At 39.5% G+C, this 12,880-nt stretch overlaps 1 protein-coding gene across 2 annotated transcripts in view; it reads right to left on the bottom strand.

Moving 5' to 3' along the window:
- Positions 1–238: 238 nt before the first annotated feature.
- LOC149207478 (uncharacterized) overlaps positions 239–12,880 on the bottom strand; it is a 323,080-nt gene continuing 310,438 nt past the window's right edge. The window contains exons 16-21 of one of the 2 annotated variants that reach the window (XM_089395732.1): positions 4,385–4,451; positions 4,104–4,240; positions 3,521–3,612; positions 3,309–3,375; positions 1,374–1,451; positions 239–699 (exon numbers count right to left, since the gene is read on the bottom strand). In XM_089395732.1, the coding sequence (XP_089251858.1) occupies positions 529–699; positions 1,374–1,451; positions 3,309–3,375; positions 3,521–3,612; positions 4,104–4,240; positions 4,385–4,451 (612 nt within the window). In that variant the 3' untranslated portion in view covers positions 239–528. The remainder of the gene's footprint in view (positions 700–1,373; positions 1,452–3,308; positions 3,376–3,520; positions 3,613–4,103; positions 4,241–4,384; positions 4,452–12,880) is intronic. The other variant, XM_089395733.1, reaches the window with a different exon arrangement.

Below are 12,880 nucleotides of genomic sequence, written 5' to 3'. Positions count from 1 at the left end.
GAAATGTGCACCTACAACAGTGTATTTCCAAACTGTTCGGAAAAAACCCTGACGGGAAACTTCAACAAAAACTCGGAAATTTATTGCAAAATTTAAGATATTTCCAAGGAGAAATACTACACCAACATCAAGAACCAGAAATCCAGTGACATTCCCTGAAATTTGGGGGATGTCTCCAAACATCGTTCAAACATGTCCCCATGACCCCAAAACTTGGTAGAAAATTGGAAGCACCCCATTTGTCAAAAGCCTCTAAATCTGTTAATATCACATAAGCAAATATCATATTGCAGTCCAGTAATTTTGCAGTCCACAGGTGTTTACATGCCTTACTCAAGAGTCAAGATAGCATAGAAGATCGGATATTATTGCCCATATACAATTACAAAACATTTATTTCCAATGACCTCTAGCATTGTTAGCATTTCAGAATAAACAGTGCCGAATTCCTATAACATCATCATAGATTTACAAGCATTTAGGATCCACAACAACCTTTCCTGTGATTGACAGTGGAGGTAAAATAATCTAAGAAAATGAAGACAGAATTGATTGCAAGGCCAGTTGTTGCTGCGGCTGTAAGGCAGACCATGTAGATGCAAGGGCTGATGGAGAAAGTGTCTGCTGCAACCGTCTCAAAATATTCACCATTCGACCTGCAGTTTGCTCAGTCACAAGGTCTTTGCCAGAACATAAAACCTGTGGATCACATAGAGACCCCATGTAGTACATCGTGTAGTATGCAAACCACTCAGAGAAATCAGTTGCAGAAAGATTGACATGAATTAGGAAAATAAATTAAAGTTACCAGACAAATAACAAGATTTCTTCAGAAAATCGCAAAAACCTCCACCAAGTCCTCATCTTTCAAATTACTGCAACTTATTTAGTATTTAAGATAATAATAGTTTTCCAATCTTTTATTGTTAATGTCATGAGGAGTATGTCTTCTACAAGTTTTGGCAGTGCTCATCATCAGATGAGTGGCATGTGAACGGCTAATATTAAAGTGTATAAGTTTTGTACCATTTCCTTAGTAATGGACCTTACCTAAGCCCAAATAAGTCTTTCAGGACATTCTAACTTAGGTCATACCAGAAACTCAGGTAAGAGACTGGTCTTCCCTATATTAATACTGCCTGGAAGGTTGTGTGTAATGTATATACCAATGTTGCACGACTTGTACTCGTATAAGACTCGTCACAGCATTGACTTGTCAACTCGTATGAGACTCGGGAACCACCCTTACAAGACTCGTATGAGACTCGTCAAAATACAAAAAAGAACGTTAAAATATGGTAAATTTTAAGCACAAAAGGGACTAGAGATTACATTCACAGTGATGAAACTAGGTCGAAGGGACTAGAGATTACATTCTTCACCACTAAAGGTGAAACTAGGTTGAAGGGACTAGAGATTACATTCTTCAAAATAAGCACATCCAAGGGACCCTGCAGAAGCAAAAATAAGATGAGGGGCTACCACCAAAACCATCACATCAAGAAATGAAAAAAGTTCATAAACTGTCAAACTTCACCAAGCAGGAGAAAGATAAAGCAGTGATGAAGTTTAGAGAGAAGATGTTGATACTAGATAGGGGACATTAAACCTAGTTCAGAGGAAGGTGAGAATGACACTTTTCTACAAAACTCAGGAGGGACTTTGAGAAAAATGTATGCAAGCTGTACAGAATTTGAATTTTGATTAACATCCACAAATGACCATAATAAGTTAACATGCATCAACAACTATAAAAGGAATGCAGGAATGCATAATTCATCTACCAGCAAAGAGCATAGTAAAAGAAAACTCTACTCTAAATCTAAATTAAACTCGTGTAAAAGCATGCTAGCAAATAAGACGTGTGATCCCAAGAATGCAAGCTTAAAGGTCATTCAATTGAGTGACAGGTATGGCCAAAATTGCACCATAATAGAAGCATGTACACCCACCTCTGAAACTATTTTGAGTCAAAGGATCATTCCTGATTCCTCACTTTATTTTGGAGCAAAACTGACATTTAGCAAGCATGTAACTTTCTTCTAAAGAGGTAATTTCCTTTCCAAGAAGGTGGTGGTGCAGAGAAATAAAGCCCGTTGGCTGGTAGATACAAGTGCATTACTATACAAATCTTAAAAGAATGATAACGGAAAGAAATTGACGATCTTTGGTCAGAATTCAGGAGGGTTTCAAGGACTATGGAGATGGATGGCACATACAAGATGAATAACTATATGCTTTTAGAACAGATGCACAGTAAAGTCACCCAGTCAATCAGCCATGGAGCCCTTGATTCACAAGGGTAGAACTGTAAAGAAGCCATTGGTAGTGGCTGGATATGTACCTCAAGGAAGTAAAGATTTGAAAGAGCTAGATGGTACAAGTCTAATTGGAGTGCAACAGATAGATCACCTCATTTCCAAAAAAAGAAAAAAAACTGAACATTTTGTGCCTTTTGAGGCTCAACGGGTTCTATATGGGTCCTATAGAATACCCATGGGTCTTATACAAGTAGACGGGTTCTATAAGATACCCGCTGAGTCCGGGTCTTCAATGCGGGTTCTATGCGAGTGACCCGGCTCGGTATAGAACCCGCCAAGACCCACGGTACTCGTGGGTCTAATACGGGTCATGCTTCACTGGTATATACTGCCCTGCCACCTACTTAAAGAATCTCTTCCATCGAATTTGCATATATAACACTTTTATCTTAAATCAAATTTATTTTAATTAAAACCCACAAAAAATCAAATAAGTATGTGTAATCCTAAACGTCTCTCTATGGGGCAAATCACGAATTTAAGGACATTTCTAGGAAATCATGCTTAACCATAATGCAGATTGAGGGCCTTTAGTCTATAATTCCTTTTTTTCTTTGAACAGTCTTTTACAAGTGTGTGGACATTTTCATTCATGGAATAATATGCATGCATATTTGCAAGTTGTTCCAGTGAGTTGCAGAAATAGCTTTCTTGGTGTCCAGTCATGTTATTTGATGCAAACAAAATATAATAAGGTTTCTTAGTTGACCAGCATAATAAAAGAATGTCATTTAGAGGTAAGATTGAATAGGCACGAAAAGATCTTATAAATATATGATTAGTGGCCATTCCATGCATAGATTTTAGAAAACAATACAATACAGCGAGAAAGCAGGGCTGAAGACAACAATACATACAGCATCTGAGATTTACAGATCTGCCACAATGATCCTGCTACTTAAATATCTCGGCTTGCTAAATATTCATTTAGAATGAGCACTTCTTTAGAAGAAAGATATTGGGAAAAAAAAAGTTATTACCACTAACCTCTGTAAAGATGGAAACAATTTTAGGTAAAAATTGATTGCTAGGTCCCAAAAGTTCTTCGTCGGACCTGAAATAATGAGAATGCCTTAACATTGCATTTCCATGCATCTCAGGAGTGGCAATCGAGCAAGATATGGGGACTTTATCCATAGAAACATTATTGATGTACAAAACATATTTTCATTACCATAAAGCAACATATACCAACCTACCTTTCAACCATCGAACATAGCTGTTCATGCACAACTTTAGCTTCAATTAGATCACCCTTGATTGGCAAGAAGTTTAGCCAAGCAGGAATAACCTGTATTTTGGCAAGCATGCCAATCACTAAAATCTCAAGTATGGAACTCTATAATATCCATCTAGATCCTAGAATCCTCAACAGAAAAACTAAAACATACAGCAACAGATCTTTAATACTAAAATATGATGAATAAATGCAATGATCTTGAAAATTGACACAATCAAAAAAACATTTTAATAAATAAATAATGCAAGATTAGGAACTACAAAGACCTAGATAGTACAAGCTCCAAACATCATTTGACATGAAACTTTTCCATTGAGTGCAAATTCAAAAAAAACGAAATTATCCACTGATTTCAGAAATGCAAAGAAAACAAACTACATGTTTAACACTTGTCTTAGGTTATTCAAAATGTAAATATACAAATACAGCACATTGTTGGAAGAGTACAGATATTATGCTTCAGCATTCACCAATGACAGAAGACTAAATGAAAAAACATTAATTAAACAAAGACACAGATATTAAAATTTTGGTTCATTTACCTGTGATCCATCTATACAGTCCTGATGAAACTGACAAATCTTTCCTAATGCAGAAACTGCATTGTCTGTCGCCATTATGTTGGAAGTATCATGAGCATTGGGTTGACTAGTAACTGTGTTCAATCTTGAAAGTGCCTCTGACAGAAAGACACATTAGATGTTAGCACAAATTTGTTAGCAGGATTATCATAATCAGTCATCTGGAAAGCCTCTATGTCAGATTCAAATAATAGAATATTAATGATGGACATTAGACATTTAAATGGTAAAGTACAGCTTGCCTCCAATCATAGGTTTGACTTTGATTCCACCAAACTCAGCACAAATGCCAATTCCATAAACAGCAGCCTGAAGATTGAAAAAATTCATAGAACAAAAATAAACGACTGAAACATCAAAAAGTTCAAAACTGTGCAATTATATAGGAGAGATGCAGTGTTCGGATATCTTTTCTAAAGTGGAGGGAGTAGTAGTTAGTGAAGAAAACATAGGAAATTATTATTGAGCAAGATGACAATTCTAATTGGGTTATTATAAGATGGAAAGTTATACAAATAAGACATATGCTAAGATACTTAGTGTCCTGACAAAGGATCGCAGTAATTTGATCCAAAGCAAAGTTTCCAATAATGCAAATATCGTGGTTTACCCTGAAATTAATCACAAACAAATGAGACATATTATTAGAGACTTCAATGTCCGCTTTGGAATTGTTGTGTATTTAGCAAACTTGTGGAAGTGGGTGTTCAGTAGGCCATTTGCTTCAAAGATCATAGGCAGAATCACCCTAGCAGATAGAATCCTGGCAGCAGATCATCTCCATTACTACCACTAGCTCTATCCTATTAAAAAAGGATATAGGTAGTTTGAGATGTTTTTTAAGCAATTCCACTGGGGGTAACAAGGCAGGCAGAACAGTCTTTCACTAGCATCAAGGTTGACTTGCTTGTTTTAGCCTTAGTTTAAGATCTGACTTATAAAATCTAAAAAGGGCACTAAAGTTGATTTAGATCTGAAAATCCTATCAAGATAAATCATTGGAAATCATCTTCATGTTGTGGAAGCAAATCATTGACTTTTTTAGCCCAAAATCTCTACTCAGTTTGCTCTTCTTGTACCTCTTTCATTGCTGATTTGTATATCTTAAAAGAAGCATTTAATTCCTGTTCTAAATTTGAAATTTACAGCAAAATCATATAAACAGAATTAGAATTTGGCTTATGGTTTTTAGAATCAAATCTATAATCTCTAGTGTCAAACCCTAGTCGGTTTGCCCTCTTTTTCCTAGTTTGTTGTCATTTCATTTCTCATAAAAGGACATTTGATAAAGCTGATCTAAATCTGGACATTACCATAAGGAAATACATCAAGATCCAAAACCAATTTCTAGATCAGCTTGCATACTTTGGAAGCAAATCTATTCTTTTCATAGTTAAGATCTAAATAAATTTGCTAGTTTAGGCCTTAATTTGTCATTGTTCACATCTCTAAAGAAGGCTCTTGATAGAACTAATTTAAATCTGAAATTTTTGCATTTAATATCTCTCAAACAGATTTGAAATTGCTTTATTGTTTCCTAGAAGAAAGTTTATTGAATTTGATTGTATAGATCTAAATCAACTCACATCAGCAGGACATGGATTTGGATGAGCATTGTTACCCCTCATGTCAACAGGGTTACACACAAATTTTTAATGCATTCAACACAACTGTAAGCCCAAGGCCACAAGTTAAATCCCTACAACAACTATGTGAGGCCTTGTATTAGGTGCCCAAGACCTTGTGTTTGGTCAGCCATGGTTGGTACCTTTGGGTACATCTCTAGTTCCTTTTGTCTTGGATAGCATTGGAGAGTCTTGGAAGGGCTTATTTGTGAATTGTTGCTGCAAAATCTAGCGGGCCCAGTGCAAATCCACACTACACAAAAACCAAACCTTGGGGCAACAAGAGATTGGTTACCACTGTCAACTCAACAACCATCTCCCACTATTTAGCGCTATTCTGATGGAGAAAGTGCCTCATCTTAAGGGATAAAACAAATGCTACGTCATAAAGAGCAAGTTTTGATCCCTGAGCTATGCACCAATTAAAAAGCATTATCAAAAAGAAGTAAAAGGCACATCATAGGGGTGGGAAAAGCAAGCTGAGAGGGCTAACTAATGCCTCCATGAATGCTCCCTCCATTACATCTATACACTCAGGATGTGGACTCTCATTAGCTGGTCCCCTAACCATGAAGTCCTTCCCTTCCATTGCCACCTTTTTTCACTCAAACCTATGGATTGAAGGGTTAACATTGGAAATGCTACCTAATAGGGTTGACTACTTAGCCACCCCTACAAAGACAAGGAACACTACTACGGGACTTAGTCTAGTTAGATATTTGAAGGTGATCCCGGTTTGAAGCACTAATATTCCCTTAACACTTAAGTGTGGTCCACTTAAATGCAATTGTGGTCTTAGTCTCTAATGAATGGTTGCTTTCACTTGAGATTGAGATGCTTTTGCTAGGTGTCCAAAACAGTTGAGGCCTTGAGGGCACCCCACTAGACATGATGCCAAGGTCATACCACACTCTCAGGGAGCTTGATGATCTTGCAAATGCAACGTTTCCCCTATGCAGCATAGCATTGGGCACTTTGATGATTTTAGCAACTGATGGATAACCCTAGATGCCAAAATGTTGAGCTTCTCTTGCTTGGCATGGAGGATTCTTAATGATGCACCGATGGATGCAGCATGCCCCCATGCTCGCCTTGACACTACTTGATGGGCATACCTCGATCCAAAGCCTAGATGAGGATGTTTATCCCCCAAGATGATTGAGGAGGGCTTGTTGCACCCCATTGAGCCCCAATGCTGGAGAGACAGTAAATTTTGTTGTCTACTTAACACCCATAGAGACAATGTAGGGCACCCACAGCTGGATTTTGGACACATGGAGATGCTTTGAGGCCTAATTTGAGGACCTTCCCTCAAATTGAGGATGATCATGACACTTGGAGACTGAAAATTTCTGAATCAAACAAGTCAAAAATCCTACTGCAATAAACTGGTTTGCATTACCTACTTGTGTTCTTCATTTAACAAGTTATTTTCATAATTGTTCGGAAAATATTAATGCAAATACACTACAACCTACACCAATATACAGATCAAATACTGAAAAATAAATGAGACAAACACACAAAGTACACACTTATTTTTGGACTAAACGTCCTCGGAAAAACCCAATGTGGAAAAACCGGTGCAACAGCTGTGAGGATTTTCTATTATTAAGCAGAAGTTCTGAATACAAATGCTGGTTACCCTCCCGACAAACCAGTAACAGAGAAATACAATGGCGGAAAACCTGAGTGAGTTTTACCTCACTTCACCCAACAAATTCTAGTTGATCTAGCAGTAAAACTGGCTAGCCCCGGCTACAATTGCGTTGCCCCTTCGCAGTAACTATGTGGGCCTGTGTGGAGATCTATGAAGCTCTACGTCAGCTCTTCTGCCCACTGCATCATCTTTCTCGGCTATTCCGACAATTCTAGCACTCTACATGGAAGGCAGCTCTCTCCCTCTGCGTTGGCCCTTTTGGCTCTGCGTCAAGGCTGTGTAAGCCTAGACTGGCCCAGCGTCAGCTCTCCTGGCTATTGCGTTGCCTCCACAAGCTTCTCTCTGCCTCTCTGTCTGTATTCCCGAACTATCACTGTCCCTCAGCTGCAAGATCTCCCTAATCGATTTTTCCCTACTGAGAACTTCTCACCTTAGAAAATCAATTTCCTCAATCTCTCTATGTGTCTTCTCCAACTAACCCCAAGCCTCCATTTATACTTTTCCTGTTGAGAAATCAATGATCGTGATCTAATCTCTAACAACGTCTAAGATTAAATTAGACTTGATCCTCGTCTCTTAGAAGCTTCTCACCCATATTTTCATTAATACCCATTAATATTTTAATTTTCCCAAGTTTAGACTTAGGAACCCCATTAAAAATATTAATTATTTTAATAAAATACAATCCGGGTGGAATTTCACCAAACAATTTTTGGGTCTTGGAGATCTTATGTGTTCTAACCCCTCCACAAAATTTCGGAGATAGAGCACATCCGATGCTACCCAAAAATCAACAGAGACCTTTGTATCCCTTCTAGTGCATTGATGGAGCATTTTGAGCCCTAAAAGGACATGTTGTCATCCATTTTAGAGGCTCACAGATCACAAGTGTGGGTTTTTATTGGCATATTTTGTTGTTGGGCTAGTAGGTTGGCTTGTAGCCCAAATTTAATTTATGTCTACTCAAAAATTAAGCTTGTTTTAGGGGCTTTTAGTCAATAATCAAAGGTGATAGACCTCATATAAGTAGAGGGTCATCTCTCTCATTTGTTCATCATCACACTTGGGAAATTCAGCCTCTTTAGAAGAGATTCGACTTGTTTTGTTGTACTTTGCTACTTCCAGAGATGTGATCGTTTTGGCTATTGCAGGCCAAATTTTGTTGTGGAGACATCGTTTTGGGATTAAAAGAAAGCATGTTATTGGATGAATTGTGAGTATTTTGTTGAATATATTTTATGGTTTTGCATGTAATGGAATATTGCTTGGGTGTCTAGTATTCCTCATCTAAATGCATATGCTTATTTGAAATTGATCCAAGTGGATGTTGGTGGCCACCCACCTATCCCATTTGGACCCCCACAACTGTCTCCTTCAGTTTTTCAGTTTCTTAAATTGTAGCACAGTTTACTATTTTTAGCAGTTTTTCAAGTCCTGAACTTTCGGAGCCGTTTTGAGGCCCTAAACGACATTTTTTGGGGAATCTAGGGGCAACATGGGTCCATGGTCGATGTTGCCCTTCCCAAAGTGGTAGTGCTCGGATAGATCTTCCTAACGAGCTACTGTATGCGTCAAACAGAGATCGTATGCCAAAGTTACAACCCCGGGAAATTGATGTACCAATTTATCCAAACGGGGCCCACAATTTGGCGTTTCATCTTCTAGGGTTAGGTTTTGGGATGTGAAGGGTTTTCCATTGTTTCTCAACAATAAATAGGCCTTCGAGCCTCATTGTAACACAATTGAGAACAGTTCAGAGGCATGTAGCCACCACATCTCTTCTCAAAGATAAGCTACCATCGCCCTAGTTGGTTTATTTCCATTACTGTTTGTAAGCATATTTCAGTATTTTATATTAATGAAATGAAGTATTATTTCCGCTGCATATCTGTGTTTATGGTTATCTCTGTAATTTTTTGCGTTCCTGTTTAAGTCCGGATCAGTGGTATCAGAGCAGTCTGCTTTTTTCTCTATTTTTCTTTGCATGTCCCCAACGAGGTTGGAATATAAGGAGTTGGGGTTTGAACTGGTTGAACCTTTGCAAGACCAGCCTCACAAATCCCAACGGCCTCCCATGGCGGATGAGAAGAAAGACAAGGGGGTAGGGGATCCTATCAAAATCTTGCTCAAAGAAGCCCTCGAGCGACAACGGAACGCGATGATGGACAGCTTTGCCCAAATTCTTCAGCGGCTACCCAAAGGCGACACATCGGCTTCTAACAACTACTCTGGAAACGCCACACCATTTAAGGTACAAGTTAATTTTGAAATCCCCATCTTCGAGGGTCAAATAGACGCAAATGTCATAGATAAATGGTTAAATCTGCTAGATGGGTATTTTTCTGTTCATGAATTTTCGAGTCGGGAAAAGATTGTTTTTGCTCTTCTCAAAGTAGCCCCCCACATGAAGGACTGGTGGGAAACCTACTGCAAGCAGAAGGATGAAAGTACAGGCTCACTATTTTCAGTCGCACCCACTTGGGATTCATTCCAGGATGCCGTCAAGGAGCAGTACTACCATGTCAAAAGCTATGAGGACAAATACATCAAATGGACCACACTGCAGCAAGGATGAGACCAAGATGTGCCGGAGTTCACAAACATTTTTCATACCCTTCGTACACAGTTGGGTATCAAGGACTCTGAGTTGCATTTGGTACTCAAATACCGCGGCTGCCTACACAGATACATTCAGGAAAAGATGGAGTTCCTGAACATCTCCTCACTTGGCATGGCGTATCGATACGCTGTCAAAATTGAGCAAAAGTTTAAACACAAGAAGCGAGACTTTGGAACTGCGAATCCAAAGACCAAAGGACAAAGCCAAGGCGGGGTGACCTAGGATAACCCGTCAAAGCCGCAAGAAAAGAACAACACCACGAAGTCAAAAAAGGACACAGGAAAGTGGTGTGACTTCGACAAGAGCCCCACTCACAACAAAAGTGAGTGTCGGACCAAGCAGTCGCTAGTGGCTGATTTGAAGGCTTCCGAATCAGATGCATGTTCTGACCCTGAACCAGAACTTGACAAGGGGAATGGCAAAGGGAAGCAGATCATTGATGCAGATCTCAGCGCCACTGTTGCCACCACCAAGATCCAGAAGAATGAACCCGAAGACCCAGAGGAGGGGGAGCGTCTTTTCCACTCATAGATGTGGGTGAAGGGTTCGCCGCTGCAATTCATTGTCAACAATGGCAACCAAAAGAACCTCATTTCAGTAGAGGTCGTCAAGCAGTTGGGCCTCCTGACTACACCACACCCACAGCCATACAGTATCGAGTGGCTTCATGAAGGACGAGATCTCAAAGTTCGCCAACAATGCCGCCTTCCCTACACCATCAAGCCCTTCACAGACGAGGTATTATGTGATGTTACACCTCTGGATGTTTGTGATGTACTATTAGGCCAACCATACTTGTGGAGGCGACATGCTGTGTATGAGTCAAGGCCTCGTGCTGTTATTATGTCTTTGGGTAATTCATTATACAGGATACCGGAGGTAGCCCCACCTACCGCCACCTCTTTGATCACTGCTAAGAAAGGCAGCAAGTTCATCTCACAGACTAGGAAATTCATTTTCTGTCTGGTTCGCTCCCAAAGTAAGGGGAAGATCGTCACCACATCCATGACCGCTGCAAAGGGTTCCTCCACGCAGCAGCAGCAGCAAAGGAATACGGTCATGACAGAACACAGGAACAACTTCTCCTCACCCACAGGGGTACCACACAAGCTTCAGGTGGGAAACAAAGTCTGGTTGCATCTGCAGAAAGAACGCCTTACAAGAGCTCATCAAAAGCTCTGACCACGCCGACGTGGTCCTTACACCATTACTAATGCTGTGGGAAATAATGCTTTGGAGCACAGAATTCCTCCATTCCTTCGCCTGCACCAAGTATTCAATGTGTACTGCCCTCGACCATGCTTCCCACCATTACTGGACACATCCAAGATTGCAGAACAACTCACCAGGGACCAAGTTCAGTAGATGGAGGAACTTAACGCAATGGGGACCATTGCTTCCTAAGGGGGGAGGAATGATCCAAGTGGATGTTGGTGGCCTCCCACCTATCCCATTTGGACCCCCACAATTGTCTCTTTCAATTTTTCAGTTTCTTAAATTGTAGCACAGATTACTATTTTTAGCAGTTTTTCGGGTCCTGAACTTCCGGAGCCGTTTTGAGGCCCTCAACGACATTTTTTGGGAAATCTTGGGGCAACATGGGTCCATGCCAAAGTGGAAATCTTGGGGCAAGTGGTAGTGCTCGGATAGATCTTTCTAACGAGCTATTGTACGCGTCAAACGGAGATCATATGCCAAAGTTACGACCCCGGGAAATTGATGTACCAATTTACCCAAACAGGGCCCACAATTTGGTGTTTCATCTTCTAGGGTTAGGTTTTGGGATGTGAAGGGTTTTCCATTGTTTCTTAACAATAAATAGGCCTTCGAGCCTCATTGTAACACAGTTGAGAATAGTTCAGAGGCATGTAGCCACCACATCTCTTCTCAGAGATAAGCTACCATTGCCCTAGCTGGTTTATTTCCATTACTGTTTGTAAGCATATTTCAGTATTTTATATTAATGAAATGAAGTATTATTTTCGCTGCATATCTGTGTTTATGGTTATCTCTGTAATTTTTTGCGTTCCTGTTTAAGTCCGGATCAGAAATTCTTGGTCATTAGTGCATGCTAAATCTTTGTCCATGAACTCTCTAGAAAACCTCCTAGAGAGCCTTTTTCTAGTGAATTTCTCCTCTCATAAAATAATAGTTAGGGTTACAAAGAGAAAACTAGGGTTTACCCCCTTACTCCCTTCAAAGATTTGATATTTCCATAGTTAAAGTTCCTAGGACTCCATCACCCAAGTAGGGAAATGGCACTAGATCAAAACCTTGAAAATTTATCTTTTACCTCTTTTCTGTTGAATTTCTAGTAGCAAACAAGACTAGAGCAATTTTCAAACTGATAACTACTTCCAATGATACAATTTGACTTCTTTAGAGCATTCCAAACATTAAGCAATTATGCTTGAAAATTTCAACCATAAACTTTAATAGAGCAATAGAGATCACAAAAAACAATAAATCAAGAGACACTAAAATTTCTTGGGACAAAACCCCACAAGGGGAAAAACATGGTAATCTTTCCTTACAAAAGAGTTCAATTCATCAAAAATCTACATCAAAAATATTCCAATCAAAATGCCAATCCCTGACCTCAATAATTTCTAAGTCAAAGCCGATCAAAGGACAAAGAAGAAGTCAACGAACAACTCTCAGTCAAAGTCTGCACAAAAGGGTCAAATTTCGGTTTGAGGTTTCTAGTCAAAGGGTCGAAATTCGGCCTGCAATTCTTCAATCAAAAACTTGGCCAAACTTCAATAGTTGACCTACAGTCAACTCTCGGTCAACATCCCAAAACAGAGACAAAACTTTAGTCAACAAACCAAGG

The sequence above is a fragment of the Pinus tabuliformis genome, chromosome 1_2 (genome assembly GCF_031772625.1).
Source record: "Pinus tabuliformis cultivar Carrire ecotype Pingquan chromosome 1_2, CPIR1, whole genome shotgun sequence".
NCBI classification, from domain to species: Eukaryota; Viridiplantae; Streptophyta; class Pinopsida; order Pinales; family Pinaceae; genus Pinus; species Pinus tabuliformis.
This window is presented reverse-complemented; position numbering and strand designations above follow the sequence as displayed.